At 36.8% G+C, this 21884-nt stretch overlaps 2 protein-coding genes across 51 annotated transcripts in view; both read right to left on the reverse strand.

Annotated features, from left to right (window-relative positions):
- Positions 1-21884, reverse strand: part of TTN (titin) — a 325993-nt gene that overhangs the window by 248932 nt on the left and 55177 nt on the right. For 47 of the 50 annotated variants that reach the window (XM_072612482.1, XM_072612462.1, XM_072612461.1 and 44 more), the window contains 7 exons: positions 21250-21415; positions 19890-20121; positions 16580-16864; positions 16231-16356; positions 9883-10071; positions 6857-7231; positions 2624-2680 (listed from right to left, as the gene is read on the reverse strand). In XM_072612482.1, the coding sequence (XP_072468583.1) occupies positions 2624-2680; positions 6857-7231; positions 9883-10071; positions 16231-16356; positions 16580-16864; positions 19890-20121; positions 21250-21415 (1430 nt within the window). The remainder of the gene's footprint in view (positions 1-2623; positions 2681-6856; positions 7232-9882; positions 10072-16230; positions 16357-16579; positions 16865-19889; positions 20122-21249; positions 21416-21884) is intronic. The other 3 variants (XM_072612505.1, XM_072612506.1, XM_072612473.1) reach the window with 1 other exon arrangement.
- On the reverse strand, positions 2691-6850 carry LOC140505932 (uncharacterized). The gene has a single exon (XM_072612509.1). It carries the CDS (start codon positions 6291-6293, stop codon positions 5460-5462), a length of 834 nt encoding a protein of 277 aa, XP_072468610.1. The 5' UTR covers positions 6294-6850; the 3' UTR covers positions 2691-5459.

The following is a 21884-nucleotide window of genomic DNA, read 5'->3' on the forward strand; positions in this document are numbered from 1 at the left end:
ACTTTCATACCGATTTGCTTTGTCCTCTACCTCAATCTGTGATTCATCAGTTTTCATAGAAATGGGGTGCTTTGCTTGGGGCACATCTTCTGGTCTTATTATCTGTCTGTCTAATTCTGTAATTCTCTCAATGTTTTCAGAAGTAGCAAAAGATTCACTGGCCTGGGAGGCAATAATCTCAGATGTGATAGAATTATTTGGGTCTATTGTATATATTTCTTCATCCATATGTCCAATGCTGATGCATCCTGAGGACTTCTGGGCTACATTTTCTCTCAGAAACTCTTCAAACTCTTCTACTGCTTGAGTATCTTCAGTAAATGTTTTCTTACTTTGAAAATTGTCTGTAACTGAATCAGTTCTGAGTGAAATTTTTGAATCTTCTTGTAAACTTTCTCTTGGAAATGCATCTTGTGTCATCATAATATTGGACTGGAACATTTCTTCATCAATTGTTCCTTCAAAAGTGGTTTGAGGACTTTTAGGAGGCTCTCCAGACATTAAATTTTTATCCACATGACTCTGAAAATCACCAGTTTCCTCAGTAGAATCATATATATAATCTTTGTTTCTATCTAGGTAAGATATAGGGATACTTCTCATTTCTCTAGAGGACACATTGTCTTTATCACTTGCTTCATCTCTCAGAATTCTTGTACCTATTTCAGAAGATGTATCTAAAGAAGGTAATTTCTTTTTTTCCATTAAAATTCTTTTAGCTTCCCGTAAACGTTGCAATTTTATTTTGGTCTCCTCATCCAGAAAACTCTCACCTACATTAAGCCATTCCTGTACCTCAGATTTACTTTCAAAATAGTCTTCATTATACATGGAATATTTTCTCTTAGTAGGGATGGTTTTCTTGAAACGTATGGTCCTCCTTATGCCCTTGTGTTCAACATCTTGTTTTTTGTTAAAAGGAGAGCCAATGAATCGAAGATGTACCTTCACCCTATCTTCTATTGTTCCCTCAGCTAGAGCCTCTACACTTTCACATGTTTTCTCAGCCTTTTTAAAAAATTCCAAATATTTTCCCCCTTGTTCCCTTTGCACAACAAGTAATGATGCTGTTGACTCAGCTGATCCTTCACCGTTAATTGCAAATAATCTATAGCTTCCAGAATCTCTGTCTTGTACACTTTTAACCTCTAGGCTAGAACTATGATTGTGTAAATAATTCTCAGTTTTTATCACCCTACGGAGACTTGTTGATATAGGCCTATTGTTGTGAAACCAAATTATCTTGGGTGTTGGACAGGCTATTAATTTACATTGGAAAACGACTGGTTCTCCTTCTAATGCATACTTAAATGTAAGCTTTTGGGTAAATGAAGGCTTAAAATTTTCAGGCCAGGAGCTTGTTGAGCTTGTTCTCTTTGCATATCTTTTAGCAGCCACCAAGCTGCCACCTAAACAGTCTTCAGAATCTGAAAAGGCTTCTCTCATATTCCCTTCCAAATGTCCAGTTTCTTCCTCGAAGAACAATTCTGTAAAAAAAGATAAAAATCACATTACAAAGTCCTTTTTTATTTCCCACAACTTTTTTTTTTAAAAAAATGAGAATAAATGAAATGGCAATATAAGAAATAAAATGCATGCTACAGAGGTCTCACAAATCCATAAAAAAAAAAATTCACTCACCATATTTGTTCGAATAAACGCAACACCATGCTCTGTTTTAAAGATTCTGACACGAAAATCGTTCGTTGTCTGTTCTTTTCTTCAGATTGTTGAACTTTCTTCTTGAATGAGCAAAAATGAATTTCAAAGTATCATGTTCCTGTGCATGTATGTTTTGCTGGCAGAAAACTGTTTTGTGCTTGGATGGCTAAGAAGAAAGTCTTACCTGACTTGCAGAGAGCAGAATAAACGCCCTTTCTGAACCTTTGGATTGTGGGTTAGAGGCTTAATTTCCTTTTTCTTTTTTTTGAGAATTAGATCATTTTGAATGATATACAAGAATTGCAACCATAAATAATTAGCTAAAATAAAATGAATAAGGCGTTTATTCGAACTAATATAGCCACTAAATTCACAATGTTATGAGATGAAAAGCAGGCAATAAGGATCACATAAGCTATCTGCAAGCCAGTATAAGAGACATAACATGTTAAAGTGATGTATGTGCATGAAGTGTAAAATATAAATAGAAAGGGACAATTTCCACACAACCTAAATAAAATGTCATTTCAGTCCTAGTTCATTCATCATGATGCATTCTGAGAATGACTGTTAGGCATCTATCTCAATGACTAATCAATTCAATATGCTTTTTATAAGACATTCTATTTTAAGATTTCATGCATTCATATGACAATTATTTAAATAAAAGCTTTTGAAAACAACTTCAAAGCATGAGAAGTTGAAAGTGGTTGAATTAAAGCTCTAAATCATTATAAACTTAAACGAGGGGGAAATGCAAGTAACTTTTGTCATACTAACAATATGCATGCAGCAAATTCATATATTCTCCAAGAGAAATATATCTATCTATCTATAGACACATACACATGTACTTTTTCATCAAATACTATAGGAAAACAAATAAAAATAGTGAAAAAATAAAGGATTCTACCAATCCTTTCAATTTTTACTTAAAATTTACATTCACTGATAACTTTACCTTTCACTTCCATCTCAATCTGTTGTTCCATCCTTTCTTGAAGAACTGATTCTGGAGCTACAGAGAGAGAGAGAGAGAGAGAGAGAGAGAGAGAGAGAGAGAGAGAGAGAGAGAGAGAGAAGTTGTAGTGATTGTTTGTTGGTATTTGACATTGATCAGTATTCTGTAGGGTTGAAATTTCCCAAATATATTTAGAGAACATGCCAAAACAATTCAGTGATCTTAAAATGTCATGAGAAAATTATTTTCAAACAGATTTTCTTTATTTCAAGTTCTCCATAGCGTTTTCCATTTTCACATTTAAATGCATAATTACTCATGCTTTGACATGCCTTAAACACCAAGAAGAACACATACAGAACAGCAATGCACAAGCTAAAGGAAAACGTTTTGTTTATTATTTCTCAAGGACTGAGCACTTGAATGCAAGAGGAAATCACATTTGGAAGGAACATGCATTTTCCAACCTGTCACGTTTAGGTGAATTAGATATTCTGCACTTGTACATACCACCTTTTCTGTTTTGAACCAACTTTCAATGACTTTAAACTGCAATGGCCAACATTATTAAAAGGAACAACATTCAAGCTCCTTAACTATAAACAGGTTACAGGGTCACATTTCTTAAGGAGCAGGTGCACCCATTATAACACACAAGGGTGATGAGTCTCCTCCTTCCTTTATTAATGGGATCGGGGGGGGGGGGCAGTTTCTCAAGAAGGGCTGGCTGATACAGTTGTACCAGTTTTCAATCATGTCTTCCCAGGCCACAACGTCTGGACAGCAGTTTCTACTCCTTTGTCAGTTGCTTGTGGTATTTAGGATGGGTTTAGTGACAAACTTGATGCTTCCTTTGAAGATTCCATTTTTACTTCTCTGGTTGTTTTAATATGAGATTCTTTGAGTGTTTTAAGGCTTTTAGTATTTGAACCAAGGGTAATTTTTGTAACTGCTCTGTCTTGCGATTTCTTAGCTAGGTAGGAATAAAGTTGGGAAAAGGATTAGATTTGCTATGTTTGTAGGAATAAAACATACATACTGTATTTAGAAAAGTATAAAGTCATCAGTATGAAAAAGAAAATGCCAAGTGCATTAGTCCTAGAGCCAAGAATATGACTTATGTGATTATCAAACATATAAGGACTCTATTCATATAATGACTTATACAAATATACTTGATGTATTCTTATTTGAACTTAGATGACTATTAAATCCCTTGTTCTGAGCAAGGAGATTATGAAGTATTTATTGAAAAAGAGTTTCTATGTTATATTGGGGCCAGTTGAAGACCAACATGTTATTTCCTAGAATGAGAAAAATGTGATCTCACAGAGGTCCTAAATGTTGATTTTGTTGCTGAGACCAGGAATTCTGGATTTTCTGAAGATGTTCCCTCAAGAACAGTTGGATAGTGTGATGAACAGAAGCTGAAAGGTTCTTCTTCATGAAACTCTCAGAGCAAAGTTCTCAGGACTGATCTACTATGGGAAGCTTGCACAGTGAGGTACTAGTCACAAATAAGTGGCTAGGAAATTAAACGAGTAGCAGAATACCATTTTGTTGCTTGGAATCTCCAATAAAGCATGAAGACTGTGTATAACAGAGTTCTGAATTTAAAACCTAGCCATGGTATTTACAGCCCTATTAAATAAGTTGGGTTAGGTGTCATTAAATGCTTTGATGTTATGCATTACCATTCACTGAAAGTTAAACAATTCAAAAAACAGTGATCATGGTAGTCATATGACTGGCATGTGGCCATCAACTTCATATGAATAGTAAATCCATACAACTGTGACTGATGAATTAACCCAGCAGCTACCAAGATCAAAGGAAATAAGAGGTCAATTCTTTGCATGGAATGTCTTGGTTAAAATACACAGCTAGATCCTAGGTATCTGACCCATAGGATCAAGTTAACAAAGATGAACTTTTGTGCAGTAGATATCTAGTATTTGCTAGATAATGAAAAGGAATATGAACATTAATTAACCTGATTCTCTCCACTCTTCATGGAAGGGAAGACTGAGCTAAAGGTGAAGCCAAGGAGGAAGATGTCCCATGACAAGAGAATTGTGGTCCAATTACATTTGTTCACTATTTCAGATGTAGATCCTCAATAGAGAAAGAGAGAGAGTATAGAGGACAAAAGAGAAACCCAAGGCCACAGTGGTCCAGAATTTGTCTAGAAGCTTAGTTTCTTCTTCCCAGAGTCATTTAGTCATTTCTCTTTGGAAATGGCTCACCAAAGTGTCTTTGACTGCAGACACAGATTTCAGACATCTAGAGAATGATTTCTCTCCTTTAAATTCACCACGGAAGAGGAGATTCCAGGCACATGAGGTGGTTTTAATTCCCAACACAAGATTTCTCAGCATCCTTCTAGAAACAAAGATTGTAGAATGTATGTGTAGTCTTGTCCTGCAATATCAGGAAGTAAAGAAGCACTTTTTCGTATGGTTAATTGGGCAGTGTGACTTGCCTAGATACCAGTCACTTATAATTTCTCAGAACCTTAATCACTCTGATGCTGCTCTACAGGTCTCAACTATGTTCACTAATTTTTCTACATTTTTTTCCCCCAAATTTAGTGTACTGCAGTGTTAGGTGAGTTGAAGTTTGACAAGTAAGGTCAAACTACTGAGTGCTCCTGTTCCTTTCTTGCAACACCCTTCCTACAGTATCTGGGAAGGAATAATTTGATGACCATTATGGCATATGCCAACTTGAACTTCCCAAGCTTTGATTTTAAAGGTAATTTTTCATAATCGTCAATGACTGAATGAGTACAAGTCATTTATGAATAGAGTACTAATTATAAGGCATTCTAAAATATCTATATATATGTAGATTTAAATATGGGTGGCAGCAAAACTGAACAAGCGGTGAGACTGAAATGAAGTAAAGTGAAAGCTAAAATCAAATAACCACCTTCTATGGTTAGTACTGCAGAGGTTGTCTTCTCTCCATGTTCATTTTGTACAGTACAGCTATACAATCCTTGGTCTATCAGCTGAACATTTTGAATAGTGAGAAGCTGAACATTTCCATTTTGTGACTGCTTCACTCTCTCTGATCCTTCAATTTTTACCCCTCCGTGGGTCCAGGTTGTACCTGCAGTGGTTCCATTTTCTACTACACAAATGAACTGAGCAGTGTCTCCACACTTCACAGTCACGTCCTTGAGTTTCAGGAGGATTTGATGGGCAACATCTCTTGCTTCTTCAAAAATATCCCCAGATATCTGGTCACCTTCTGCAATCTGGGAAATGGATGTGGCTTGGTACAATTCTAGATCTTGCACTGATGTAGATTTTGAGATGGAACTTTCTGAAATGCTTTCAAAAACCTGTACCTCATATTCATATGATGATTCTTGAAGTGATTTAATTTCTTTTTTTGATATTTTGGTTTCCTCTTTTGTGAAAGGGGAATCAATGTGAGATTCTGCTACTGCCTGGGAGATGGCAGACTCTCTTACATCTTTCCCAGAACTTTGCCTATCTAGGGCTTGCACTGTATAATCAAGTGACAGAAAAAAAAAAAAGAATATTAAGATTTCCTCTAGGTTATTGAGCCAAGTTATTAACATAAGTGATATGGCATGGGAGATGAGAATGAACAATGTCATTGTTACATGGAAACAGCATGCCAGATGCAATATGATCATGGAAGTCAGAGCCACACACAAAAAGAAAATTCATTCACGATGATGAATGGATGATGGGAGTGTTCATGTGGGTGCCAAAAAGGAACAGATTTCTTCTTTTTGCTGACACTGAGGTTATCCATAGTGACAGAGAATGTTTTTATGACATTATTGGAGACACCATTTGACCTCTCCTTCCTAATTTTACTGGGGAAAACAATCACAGCTGGTTTGAATGTAGGGTATAAAGATTAACTACTGCATGTCCCACTTGGAGGCTCATTTGTCTTCTTTAGTCTCTCAGAAAAGTGTAATGAAAAATGTATCAAGTCGGAGCTGAGCAGAATAATTGCCCTTTTGCAAACGCTCAGAACAGACAATCTGGCAAGGGGTTTAAATGCATATGTTACACATTGCAAAGAGTAAGCAAGGGTGCCTGCCAGTTACAGCTGTTACTTTATTAGTGAATTCGCCACAACACAGGACATAACAAATAACATGAAACATGCTTAGTGGACAGTAAGAATGGATGCTATGCAGCAAAGTAAATGCCTTGGAGAGAAAACAAAAGAAATCCGCTTTACCTTCTTCAGTCACTGTAAGCGTAGCTGTGCAAGTTGTTTCGCCAGCACTATTTCTCGCCTTACAAGAGTACTGCCCCACATGCTCTAAGTAAGCATCAACTATGAGCATTAAAGCCATGCCTGTAGACTCGTCAAAATGGAAAACTATGTCTTTGGCTGGAAGAATTAGCTGCTGGTTATGAAACCACTGGATTTCTGGTTTGGGCATGCCAGAGACCCTCGCATGAAATCTGACTGTTTCCCCGCTGCACACCCGGCAGCTGGAAATTGGCTGGATGAAGATGGGCCTTTGACCAAGGGACTCCTTCTTAAATGAGACTGATGAAGGGACATGCCATTGGGTGGTTGATGTTACTTCTTCACCTTTTCTAAATCCTGAAAAGAAGCATGTCAACTTTTAATATGTTGCCCTGAACTAAAATGGACGCTTTGCTTTCCTTTTCATGGCTTGGTCAGTGGGACCAAATTAGCCTACTAAATAGTAGATTGCATGTTCCTTTTTTTTTGTTCGCAGTTGCAGGAGTCTTTACATTTAATGAAGAATCTTACAATGAGCTTTCATGCAGCCCAAATGAAATGACTGGAAGTTCTATATTGCCTGAAGTTACAGAACTAATTGCTTGGAAGACAAGCTATTCCCATTTTCCAGTTAAGCAAACTGAGATATAAGCAGGTTAAGTGACTTCAACATAAAAGTCAGGGAGTCAGTAATGGAGAACAGACTAGAGGAAATAAAATCTAGTGCTTAATTTATTGCTTCACTGGTTCCTTATCCTAAAAATCACTTTCAATTTGTTATTTTGAACACGTGAAGAAGAAAAAAAGGAAGTAAGGTAAATTTTCTTGGAAATGGCCATTTTCACCCTTAAGAACATCTCACTATGTGATACCCTTCTCAGGGGTATCACTTAATTTTCTCCCACCAGATAGCTGAAGGCATGTAGTAGCCTAGATAATTAAGTGGAATTAGTGGGGAATTTTCTCTGGGCTTTTGCCTCATCTCCCCTAACCATAAGATAAGGGGGTTAGATAATAGAATTTATAAAGTTTCTTCCCTAACAATGGGGAGTCAAACATATGCCAGGTGCACCCAGCCAACACAAAGCCAACAACAGAGGCAGATCAATGTGTACAACACACATCACTGTGGTCTCTGATTTTCTAATGTGATGGTATTTCAACCTGAGATTGCTACAGTCCTTTAGGTAATTTTAAAAAAATCTGTATGTCTACCTCCCAGGATGGTTCATGACCATCCTGTTCTCATGGACTTAATGATATAATAAGTATAAAGTACCTTGCATAATTCTGGTCTATAAAGGTCAATAATTATGACCAGTATAAAAAAATTCTTGTCTTTCTGCTATTACTATGCACCTACTCTAACTCTGAAGTTCTTCTGTTTTCAGTTTACAAGCCTTGAACAGCAGAAAATTTGACTACGTCTTCTGGACTAGAAATTCTTAAAGTACTATGGCAAGTAAGCACCTACAATGTGCCAGGCACTGTGCTATGAGCTTTACAAGTATTAGCTCATTTGCTTCTCATGACCTGGCAGGTAGGTCCTATTATTCTCTCCATTTTACAGATAGGGAAATTGAGGAAGGTAGACATTACACTGACTGGCTTTACCAGCTTTACCAGCTGGCAAGTGTCTGAGTCTGGATTTGAATTTAGGTATACTAAAAACTTAAATTCATACAGGTAATAATAATATCTTCCATAGGAGTAACTATAGTTCCTGATAGCTAGAACACTGGATTGAATTCCTCACTGAATCACTAATATCATGGTCATTTCAGGTGGGACATTTTAATCATTTTAGCATGAGTTCTTAACTTGAGGTCTGTGAACTTGTTTAAGAATTTTTTTTGCTAATTATATTTCAGTTCATGCTCTGTACCTCTTAATAGGGAGGCAATGGATTCAGAGCACAGATTGAGAATTTTTTTTTTTGGACGTTGCCAGTGTGGGAATATTTTGACTGACTATATATATTTATGACAGGGTTTTTGTTTTTCTTTCTCAACAGGGGTTGGGGCAAGAGAAGTAGGAGGGAAATAGGCAGATATTTGTTGCTTAAAATATTTTAATTATAAAGGTTATTTTAGTAACACTACCTTAACACTATCTTGATAGCTTAAATTATTTTTAAATTTTAAACTATTATATTTACACATAAATAACTTTCTGTTCTGATTGTATTTTACTTTTTGTCTTTAAAAGCATTCTGAGAATAGGCTCATTGACTTCACAAGACTACTGAAGGGATCCATGGCACAAAAAAGTCGAATTTTAGAGAAAACTCTGATTTTATAAAATATTAGAGAAACAAAAAATCTAAATTAAAATGACATTTGTCTAATTTCATTTTAGTCGGAGGACTAACACTATTTAAAAATTTTGAACAAGAATTCAGAGGCCTAAGTGGATCAAAATCAATATATGTTAACTACTACAATATTCCATATTTGGGAGAGTTTATGAATTCATTTATAAGTAGGCAGGAGAGTATTCTAAATTAGAACAAAAGTAGTTTTCATAGTTATAGTCTAATTTATGTCTTCAAAAGACAGGTAGATAAAGCATTTGCTATTGTAACTGTGACAATGTCTAGACATGAAAAATTCAGTAATTACTCTCATGAAAGAATGTCTCCCTATAATCACAATTTCCATTATTATTATCATCATCATCGTCATCATCATCAATGATGATGAAAACTGACTTTTCTTGCCCAACAAAATAATTTTATTTTCTCTGCCCTTTGATATACCTGGTCAAGGAACATGATAGCAGTACAATGCTGAATGACTCACCATAGCCAATAGAATACTATCTAAGATACTCTGGGGTAAAATAGGGAAATGGGAAATAGATGATTTTGCAAGATGTTGGCATATGATAAAATTAGTTGAATTAGATATCGACAGATGACCAGTGGTGGTTTGTAGTAAGGTTATTTTCTCTAGGGGATTAGATTCTAAATGAAAAGAGATTTTTGTTTTTTGTTTATAGTACTGTACCTTCCAGTCTCAAGTTTGCTGTACTTGACACTTGGCCTACAGCATTAGTAGCAACAAATGTATAAATTCCTTCATCTTCTGGATAAGCTTCTGCAATTTCTAGCTGGTATGTGTCTTCAAATTGAGTCATTCTAAAGAAGCGAGAAGGCTTGATTGCCTTGTCTTTGCTGTACCAAGCAATCTTCAAATCTGCAAAAGAAAAAAAAATATTTGGAATGAAAGAAAAAAAAACAGTGGATACATTTTATCTGAAAATATATTCTTTTACAATGGTTACATTATGGTTTATTTATTTAAATTACATGACTCCAATTCGTCCAGTCATTCACACATTTCACCAACATTTGCACCTACTATGTGCCAGGCAGTTTGCTGAGGCGACAAAGAGAGGCAAAAAGACATCCTCTGCTCTCAAGGAGCTCATATTCTAATGGCATAATCATTCTTTATATTTGTCAAACAAATGTTGAGATGCTGTAGACAAATTTGTATATTTAATATTGGTGTGGCATAGTGGATAGAGGGTCATGAAAATCCTCTGCTATCTATGGACTATGTGATATTCTTCAGGTCACTTGTCCTCTCAGGCACTTGTCCTGGGCAACTACCTAAGACTGTATGCTGCAGAGAAGGTGCCAATTGCCATTGGTAGGAAAGATTTCTGGGAATTCCCTGTGCCCATGAAATAAAAAGGCTAATCCCCATCCTTGGATATTACATCCAAAGGTCAGGTTTACATGTTACAAAGGTATTGGTAGGTTGTACTTTTTTCTTAGCAAATTGACAACCTGTGACTCTCTAGATTTTCCTGTTCTTTTGTAAGAAAGAGCTTGTAAAGATGGTTAGTTTCATCTTTGTATACTGAACTTTGGAATTGATGGTGTGACATGGGAGACAATAGCACAGGACCACTGAGCATGGTGTCCCCACATCAGAGAAGGTGCTGCGCTCTATGAGCAAAGAAAAATTGAAACAGCTCAAAGGAAACACAGGTTATGCAAATTTAGAATATCCACCCCAAATGTTCACACAGACTATTTGTGCCCGACCTGTGGTAGAGCATTCAGAGCTCATACTGGTCTGATCAGCCACAGTTGCCCACGTTGAAACCTGACTCTAGCACAGTGATGTAATTTTGGTCCTCTTTGAGAATGAAGGACAACAACCAACCAACCAACCAACCAATCTAGAATAGTGGAGTAGGAGCTTGATGAATGTTTATTGGATTTAATTGACAGTATTTAAAATTTTTTTTGCAAACTGAGGCCCCAGTATAGAAGCCACTAGGTGAACAAGAAAGCCACAGAATGGATGAGCCCAGCAGAGTAACATAAATGGTTTCCCCAATATGGTATTGGGGAATACCTATATAAACCTCAGTCTCCCCAGGCTTTCTGAGCAGCAACCTTTCTATAAGAAAGCTATAACAACAAATTCTGAGCAGTCTTTTTAAGAAGCATAACATTACAGAGCTGAACTTCAGGCTTATTAAACAATTCTGTAATCTTCTGACTAGCTTTGTAATGTGTGGTGAAAATGCATTTTTTATTCCATAAATTAAAAATAAAATAAAAAATAGCTTCATGTTTTGTGTAATTGATAGGTATACATTCATAGAGGAAAGGGGAAAAAAGAGGAGAAAGCTAACTCCCCAGTGTCAGCAGACCTGCAAGGAGATAGTATACAGGATCCTTTTTTTGGTACTGAGGTAAACAGTTTCCTCTTTCAATGACCACCACTGGTAGGATAGATACACTGATTAATTTTTTTCCCCCAGGATAGTGATAGAATTGGACTGGGTCATTCACTGCTTTTCCTTACTCTGCTTTGTGATTACTAGCATATGGATAGTGCCCCCAGGTATACTGCCCTGACACTATGCGATACATAAAGCCAAGGGCCTTGGAAGTAACCCCAGTATGTCAGTATGACCATCTCTCTCTGCCCCTTCTTTCTACTGTCCACCAGCCACTATATATCTTTTTCTAATCCTTATTTGTTTTGGCTACAAAATTAGCCCTGAGGGCAAAGGAGCATTGTATGTAGAAGAGATTGTGTGGCAGCTGTCAAGATTATGAGAAAACAGAAAATCTCCTTTAAGCCATAAAGTAATAAATGAATATTGGGAAGTTAGCATTGTTACTGTTACTCATTATTACAGTATTGATAATTTTCTCACTGCTCAAAAACAAGGGACTCTTGTCTGTCTGTCTGTCTGTCCCCAGACCTAACTGGTGCTTTCCCTCTTCTCTGACTGCTCAACCCTCACCTTCTCAGCCAGTCTCCCTCCCAAAGCCCAGCTCAAATACTACCTTCTCTATCAAGCCTTTGCAGATACCTTTGAATAGTGACACATTTTTCACCCTTAGTAATCTCATAGCACTTTGTTTTAGAGCTAGCCCATGCACATTATTTTATATTGTAGCTTTTCCCTTTATTAGACCTTAAGATCGAAGGCAGAGACAATGTCTTCACTACAGTAGGTTGTATCCTTCCCAGCCTGACACACAACGCTCTGTACAAAGCAGGCATTTAGAAATGCTTATTGAATTTACATGTCCCCATTTTATGATTCTTGAAGTGTACTGTGAGAGGGGGTGTTCTGTTAAAATCAATTTATTGTTTATAAAATCTGAAATTTGTTATTGTATACTATTGTGATAATGCAATCAATAATGCAAGATACCTATTTGGATATAATAAAAGCAAAAACCCATAATTAAAAAACATCTTAATTGAAATTAAAGTTTGACACAAAGGGTTAGATAGAATGAATGGCTTATGGAATGAAAACTAGATTTTGTTACATGTAGGTACTATAAAAATAATTATAATGGACCCAACTAGGAAATTATTTGCTGTTAAGTCCAACATTACTTTAACTTTCTTTTACATGCTGCACTCTTTGAAACACAGGGAAATTCTTCCAACGGATACATACGGTGCTTGGTCAAAACAGAAATTTTAAAAAAAAGTTTTAGTGTCACTTTTAGTTGAAAAGCATGTAATTTTAGTATTTTATCACTAGGTGGCACCAAAGACCACACATGATTCATTTGGGTCCTAACTTTTCCCCAGTCTGCTAGGACTTTCACAGCTTTTAAGCATAAACACCCCCTTTGTATTTCAGAAACATTGTCTAATGAAATTACAAGCATTAGTCAATTTCAAGTGACTCCTGCCTTTTCTAATGACATGAAGGCACTGCTGCTCTTGCGGTTAGTTGCTAGTGGTTAGTGATTAGAGAAGTTAGTAAGTATCCTGTGTTACTATTTCCAACCTATCCTCTCAATCTCTTCTTTATACACAGGTGTTTGCATGTTGTTTGCCCCATTAGAGTGTGATCTCTTGAAAAGCAGGAGCAGGTTTTTTGCCTTTCTCTGGATCCTCAGAACTTAGGACAGTGTCTGCTTGATGACTAGCAGTTAGTTCTGAAGAGGAATTGCATTGTGAATACTAGGGAGGAATGAACATATATATCTCTTTATATATATATATATATGTATGTATGTATGTATGTGAGTATACACACATATATACACATATGTGTATACATATATAGATATACATATATTCTTGCTAACTATTGAAATCTGCTTTTAGAGTGAATTTTAAATTTTGTCATATTAAAAAAGGTGTGTGCCATCAGAGAAATGATGACATGACTTGCACTTGACTTTGTTTTGAGTGAGGGAGGGCTGTGCAGGTCACCAGCCTCACTTCTCCTCCAGAGCCATCTGAATCCAGTGACCAGATATTCATCAGGATGACTGGAGATGACCCAAGATGAGGCACTTGGAGTTAAGTGACTCGCCCAAGGTCACACATCTAGTGAGCGTCAAGTGTCTGAGGTGAGATTTGAACTCAGGTCCTCCTGACTCCTGCACTGGTGCTCTATCCACTGCACCACCTAGCTACCCCTATTAAAAAAGTATATAGATATTGCAATGTCCATACCTGTAGATATAGGTATTTGAACAGTTTGAAATATCTACAAGGGTGTCTACTCAAATATTAAAAATGCTCACAAGATTTAAATTTACTTTAAGTCAGTATGATAGAAGGATTATACATTTTTCTATCCTATGCCCCTCCAAAGTGTACTTGTGCATTTTGCCAAAAACTGACCTTCAGTTTTGTTTTGTTTTGTTTTTTTACCATCTCAAAGACAAAATCAAAATAAAGATTAGGTAATATGACTATAGAAATTAAGCAAAGGGACCTTTAGACTCTCCACTTGGTAGTAGCCCAATCTACCCATTTTCTAGAAGAGGATGCTGAGACTTAGAATTTTGAAATGATTTAGCCAAGGTCAGATAGCCAGTGCATGGTTCTAATTTTCATGAAAATCTTTTCCAAAGAAATTTCAATGAAAAGAAAACCCTTTGGATAATTCATAAATTTTAGTTTTAAAATGGTTTTTTATTTTTATAATTAAGAAAATACGTTATCAAGCTAATATTGATAGTAATATGTTTTAAGTATTAACAGCCTTACTAGCTCTGTGACAGCCTCAGCTTCCTCCTCTGTAAAATGGGGATAATAATAGCACCTACATCATAGGGTTGTAAGAATCAAATAATAAGCATTTTAAGATCTGTTTTCAAAACATAGAGCTATAAAATGCAAGTTATTATTTTCACAGGCAAAAGCATAGCTAACAGCAGTTCTCTGAATCTACTTAGAACTTTGATCTGCTGATTCAATTCCAATTCTACTGCATATTAATTTTTTTAATTTATAGGATTTGTTGTATAACATAATTTAATAAAAAAAGATGATTGCACACAAAATTGCAAATCTACTACACACAACTTGTTATCCTATTTAAATATACAACAAAGTTAACATGTAAATTTCTTTTAATTTTCTTCCCTCCCCCAACCTGGCCAAGCTGACAACAGGTTTAAAAAACAAGCTATTAGCATGACAAACGTCAAGTTGCCTCTGAGATGTGAAATGTACAATAAACTCAATGGGAATCCACCCAGGGTTTGAGCATTCTGATATATACACATCAGAATGAATTTCTCAGAGTCTGACTGGACTCCTTTTGAGCCTTGTTTAGGGTGCTTATTACACATCAGAGGCAAACTGACATTTGCTTTTGCTAATAGCCTGCTTGTTCAAATTGTTCACAGTTCAGCTGTTTTCCCTTTTAATGAAAGACTTTTAATGTTTTTCCTCAAGTGAGTTTGTGTGGATGGATTATTCTACCCCACTTATGATATGTAGAAAGACAGAGACAATGTGCCATAATAGAATGCTGGGCTGGGAATCAGGAAGACTTGGGTTGAAAATCAACTGCTGATAACTTCTAGCTAAGTGACTAGACAAGCATTTAGCTTATCTGTGTCTCAAGCAGCTTCCGAAGACTTAATGTAGTAAGTGGTAGATGACTGTGACATGTGTAAGTAAAGACATTTACCCATACTTAAATAATCCTCTGTATATTTATGAGAGGAGAAAGATGGAGAAAGATAGTAGAACTAATTCCTTCTGTGGTAAAGTTTTGCTGATCCTACTTTTTTTTTGCTCATTTGTTTCAGTTGTATCTGACTTGTGATGTCCCCATTTGGGGTGTTCTTGGCAAAGATGCCAGAATGGTTTGCCATTTCCTTCTCCAGCTCATTTTACAGATGAGAAGACTGAAACAAACAGGGTTAAGCAATTTGCCCAGGGTCATCTAGCTATTAAGTATTGGAGGCTGGTTTTGAACTCCGATTTTCCTGACTCCAGGCCTGGTGCTTTATCTCCTCTGCCACCTAGCTACCCTTGATCCTACTTAATCATGGATAAAGACAGAAATTCTAATGTTTTTCAATGACGCTTAAATGTTTATTGATTTTTTAACAAGGCCATTTTCCCCTTTTAGGCCATACCATATACACATTTAATTCTACAAAATAGAAATATTTTTAACTCAGACAGGAAAATTCTCTTTGAATTCAGACTAGACAGACAAAATAATTGTGAAAGAAAGAAAAAAATTGGCCCAGAAAAGTAGTTCTTAACCCATGGTCTTCAGATCTCTTCCCAGGATCACATTTTAAAGGGCTGATGAGTTTGTATATTTTGAGAATAGTATTTTAATATAATTGGCTTCCTTTGTAATCTTGTATATTTTACTTTAGGCACTTAAAAACATTATTCTGAGAAGGGTCTATAAGGTTTAACCAGAAAGCCGAATGTGTCTTTAACATCCAAAAAGAAAAAAAAAGTAATAAACCCAGGCCTACATTTCTATCCCATACAAGGAAAGGAAATCAAGAATAACAACTTTTTTGTATTTAAGCATCAGAGACCATGAATAAAGACTAGAAAGAAGTTTATTTTTGCTTAACATACCTGTTCCAGACACTCGGCACTGAAAGCGGGCTGGCCTTCCTTCAGAAGTCACCGTGTCCCTAAGAGGGGTGATGATGGCAGGAGGATACACAGGCATTTCCTGGTCAGGAGATACAACTTCTGGAACTAAATAAAGGAAGAGACCCAAAAAAATGATGATGGTTAGATGGCCTTTTGACCTTTGCAGAACCTACAAGCACACTCCACTTGACTCTAGGTGTCTTCCAGAAGAGTTGGCTACACAAATGAATTTTGGCAAATTGAACTATAGTTTTTCATTGATTTAAGAAAACTCAGAATCATCAGTCATTTGTACTGTCCCGAGAGTGAAAGGCAAGGTGCATCATACCTTCCACTGTTAGGGAAGCAGAAGTAGTAGCAATTCCGTAGTCATTCTTGGCTTCACAGGTATAGACAGCAGCATCTTCTGGGAAGGCCTCAATCAACAAGAGAGTATACTCTTGCCCATCGTGAAGAAATTTGCACTTGAAGCCAGTAGAAAGCAACTGTTCCTCTTTGTACCAGGAAACTTTGGGCTGAGGTCTGCCTGATATCACAGCGCAGAAACGGGCAGGTTTGCCAGACTGCACTGTGGTGGGCTGGAGTTCCTGCAAGATTTGGGGTGGCTCTGGAGCTGTAAGGAAATTGATGAAAAATTGACCTCATTAAAGAGTTCTTAGGGACATGACAAATATGTCCAAAAGGTGTTAAATACAGAATATGCCCAAAAGATGCTAAATACAATGTTACAGGCAGCCAGCTACCAAGTGCAGGGGACATAATATTCGGGGCCTGGAGTCCAGAAGATCTGGACTCAGGCACTTTTAGCTGTGACCTAAGAAAGTCACTTGACTGTTATCTGCCTCAGTTTCCTCAATGGATGGATAATGATAGCACCCCATCTCTCCAGGATCAAGTGAGATAAGCGAGATAGAAAGCATACCTGACACATTGTAGGTGCTTAGTAAAGGCTTGCCCTCTTACTTTCTGAGTTCAAATCCTCCCTCAGACACTTACCAGTCGAGCAAGTTACTTAACCTCTGACAACCTTTGTTTCCTCATCTGTAAAACTGGGATAAAGGTAGCATCTACCCAACAGGATTATTATAAGAGCAAACGAGATATCATATTTATAAATCATTATAAAATACTAGCACCATGAGCATCTAAGTGATCCATAGCCATAGCATTTTTAAAACTTGACTGGGATATAAATGCTATCTATTCTTATCAAATGCCCAGTGATAAAGCTTGAATTTTATGGGTACCTTAAAGATCTTTTTGGGTTTCCCTTGGCTTCAGAACTTTGTCCTATCTGTCGTGACAGGAAGGAAGGAATAACTTTTGGTACCTGGAGTAAAGTTTTAGAAAATCAAACACAATTCTCTTGATCCCAGATCCTGATACATGGAGGACAGGGCCTTTTTCATTTCATTTTTGTCTCTGCATTCCCAAAGCTTGGCACATTGCTTAGAATATAGCAGTTGGTTGATAAATGCTAGTAGATTGATTGATTTTCGTTATGCCTTAGTGTCTCTTTTATGGGGCAGGATTATAGAATAGTGAAATCAGAAAGGAATTTTGAGATTATCTAGTCCAATTCCATCAGTTCATAAGTGGGAAAATCCCAGGCTCAGGGAAGAGACACACAGGAGGTTAGTGATAAAATGGAGACCAGAACCCAGGCTTCCTGACTTACAGTACAGTATGGCTCCTTGCAGATAGTAGGTGTTCAATGAATCTTTATTGAATGAACACATGACTGATGTAGAATATTATCTACATGTTGTGAGTGGAAATCAAATATGTAGATTTTTATATGGGTTAAAGAAAACATAGTCTACCTATTCTTAATTAAGGGGAACTAATTAATTCACGGAATTTGTTGTTCAGTAGTTTCAGTTGTGACTAATTCTTTATGACTCTATTTCAAGTTTTCTTGGTAAAGAAATGTGGTTTGCCATTTCTTTCTCCAGCTCATTCTACAAATGAGGAAACTGAGGTAAACAGGGTTAAGGGACTTGCCCAGGGTCATACAACTAGTAAGTGTGTGAGGCTGAATTTGAATTTGAATCTTCCTGACTCCACTGCTTTATTCACAAAGGAATTCAGAAACCTGGTGTTTGAAAAAGTAGAAAATGTAAATAACTTAGGGAAGAGCTCCTTAGTACATCCACGCCCAGAACTCTGTTCACTGTGCCACCTAGCTGCCTCAATTCATATAATACAAGATGGGAAAATACAATAGCTAGTCTCATTTTTACCACTACGGTACTGGATGATCAAATTTCTGTGTCTCAGTTCTTTTCACCTCTAAAATGGGCATAACCATAAATGGATACTATGATAATCCAGCTCTCAGAATACATTGAAAACTGATCACTACACTCATTCTCTAGCACCTTCCAGGGAAGTCTGTTTAAGTTTGATGTACCTGAAAGTAAGACAGGGATGCTGTTTAGGGTTTTTTTCATACCTCATTTAGTGGCATAGTGGATAAAGCAATGGATATGCAATTAGGACAACATGGGTTCAAATCCCATGTTAGACATATATTAGATGTGTGCATTAATTGCCTTGGTTTCCTCGCCAGTAAAATGGGAATAATGATAACATCTACCTGACAGTATTGTGGTGAGGATTAAGTGAGAGACTATGTAAAAGCACTCTGAAGTGCCACGTAAATGTCAGCAATTATTCTCTCTGCCTCATTTTGAGGTCAGTCAGCTTTAAAACAGGTCAGGAGCAGGGCTTGGGAAGATCAAAATGATTTAATGGAATTTTCTTCTGTGTTGTCACCTAAGCCAGTCAACCGGTATTTATTAAGTGCCTACTACATGCTACACTTTATATGTAGTGGGTTAAAAATCATGAGTGACCCAGAAATATTATTCTCCCACTGAAGCCCCTGTATTGGAAACAAGAGACTGAGAAAATCTCCTGATACATTGGCTACAGAGGTATATTGGAGCAGCTCCAACCAACTGATAAGAGCTGACACTTTTATTTTCAACTTGAGCATTACACCTCAGAAATTCACAAATGCTACTAACCAGAGCTGGATTTCTTGTTTGTGTTGATTATATAGACCTAAGAACATGTTGAAGAAAATGTGAATAAAGCTGATTAAACTTTAAAATATGCTGAGAGTACAATTTTTTCCTCTTACTCCAAGTGATGCTAGTGAGCTGTTATATGTTTACCAGAACATCCTTGAGTATGGGTCGATCAGATGCCCATAGTGCTAGTATAAACTCCTGCGATGCTGGTCTAGGGGCAGCCACTTTCCAGTGCTTAATCCTAAAGTCAATATGATATATATATGGATTCTTACAGACTGTTCTCAGTATTGCAGGCTGACTAAAAATGCACCCAGCTATTATGTGCTCTCTAAGGCTGCCATTGATTCTTTACTTTCCATCTGCCCTATGTTTTAACACCAACAAAATTCAAGAAAAGTGCAACGTCACACATATATAAACACTTTGAGTTGTTTTGAAAAAGGAAGAAAGAAAAAAATATGTATTTGTAGTGTAGACAAAATAATATTGAATTAGAGGGGCCCCCAAATCCTTAAAAATCCTTAAAAATGACATCAGTAGTACAGTTTCAGTGCTTAAACCCAGGTCAGAAAAGTGTGCTTTAAACACCATCCATACCATTGACATAGAGAGTTACAGAACTCCTGTTTCTTCCTGCCACAAAAGTGTATTCTCCAGCATCACTTTGTCTGGTCTCACTAATAAACATCCGGTGGATTCTTCTCTCCACTACATACTGATGTCGTTCTTGAATCTGAAAGTTGATTTCAATGCCATCCTTATACCAGTGGGCATCAACATCATCTTCGTTGACCTCGAACTCAACAACAGCACGCTGCTTCTCAATGACCTGTGATCAGGACAAATGAAAGGAAAATCAAGGGCTTATTTTCATTCAGTTTGCCTCTTTCTGGATTTACACTGTTGAAGAGCAGGTTACATTTACACTTGGCTAAATTATAACTCATCCTCTTTGCTTGCCTTATTGGATACATGATTGGGCATCTATACTTAATAAAAATCAGAATGAAGCCTTGTTTCAGGGAGATAGTATCGCTATTATCAGAGCAATAATTTGTTCCTGGAGTGAAGAAAGAAAAGAAAAGCTGATCTCATTAGATTAATTTCTCTTCTTTATAATAAAAGTTAATCCAAGTGTTGCTGAAAGGTGGCTTAGTGGAAAGATTTCTGGATTAGGTGTAGAAGACCTTAAACTGGCTATTGGTTGGGTTGTGGCAGGGGGCTGCTCTAAGACTCAAGTTACTCATGTGTAACATGAGTATAACAAATGCTGGAGTTATCATCAGGAAATCCTACTGTGCTAATAAAGAATAACCATGATCATGCCTTCTGTCTTTTAAAATAACTTTTCATAACTAAGGTGCCATGTAGAAGGACTGGCATTTGTTAAGAAACAACTTTGCAAAGGCTGAAGAGATTCTGCTGAATCACAGAAGGGATACTGATGGGAGAAACAGAAATAGGACCCCAACTGTAATAGGAAGTTTCTCAAATGCTAAGACTCCCCTTCCATGACAAAGCCCCTTGTCCTATATGGCAGTCTGATCCTACTGACTGCTTTAAAAAGAGATTTTAAGTGAAAGCCCTATTCTTGCTCCCACTGAGTGGCAAGTGGCCATTTACAAAGCAATGAAACTTCTCTAGCCACTTCATTAAGGAATCTAACCAGCTGCCATGGACATCCTAAACCTTTAGATGAAGGAACACTATTATTATTAGTACAAGAACTAATAGAACACGAATTATTATTAGTACAAGAGTTTAAAACAATAGGGATCAGCTAATTACATTCTTCACAAGATTCTAGTTAAAGGAAAAACTATTGGTTTTCCTTCTGTCCTCACACCAGGTCTTCATTTGTCTCATGTTTAATTTTTATAGGCCTTTTTAGCAAGGAAAGGTTTTCCGAGCACTTTAAAAATGAAGCACCAAGAGATTTTCTATTATGCACACATACCTGAACCTCCCTGCGAATGCTACGAATGCGAACATCTCGTCCCTCCACAAAGAGGTTAGCAGTGGACGTGTTGCCTCCAGCCACGACAGTGTACTGACCAGCATCAGACATGCGTGTGGAAGGGATGAGAAGGCGGTGAACATATTTCTCCTGCTGTATCTTCATTCTGAAGAATGAAATAGAAATTGTGTGTGATTACATAGCAGTATAAAGATAACTGGGAATTATAGGGGTGATGGGCTTTAGAAGAGACCTCAGAGACCATCTACTCCATGTTCCTCATTTTATAAGCTAGGAAACTGCCATTTAGAGGATAAGTGACTTGATCAAGGTCATAAAGACTTTAAGTACCAAACTCAGGCTATATAATACTTGCACTATCTCCTGGGGTGGCTTTGAAGCTCAACTGAATTTTTTCATTTTTATATGCTTAGCACTTAGCACAGTATCTTTTACACCATAGGTGTTTAATAGATTTTTATTGAATTGAACTGAATTGTATGAGGCTTATAAATGATAAAGCATTAATATGAACATACCTTTGTTATTTTTTAAATCAGAATTACAGGTTATGTTAAGGTTAGGGATGTAAAACTGGGAGCATCTCGTGAGATCACCTTGAACAAGCTCTGTAT

Source organism: Notamacropus eugenii, chromosome 5 (genome assembly GCF_028372415.1).
Source record: "Notamacropus eugenii isolate mMacEug1 chromosome 5, mMacEug1.pri_v2, whole genome shotgun sequence".
NCBI classification, from domain to species: Eukaryota; Metazoa; Chordata; class Mammalia; order Diprotodontia; family Macropodidae; genus Notamacropus; species Notamacropus eugenii.

What these genes read in the sequence shown, in the direction of transcription:
- LOC140505932 (XM_072612509.1), bottom strand. Translation starts at nt 6,293, where the DNA reads ATGATCATATTGCATCTGGCATGCTGTTTCCATGTAACAATGACATTG.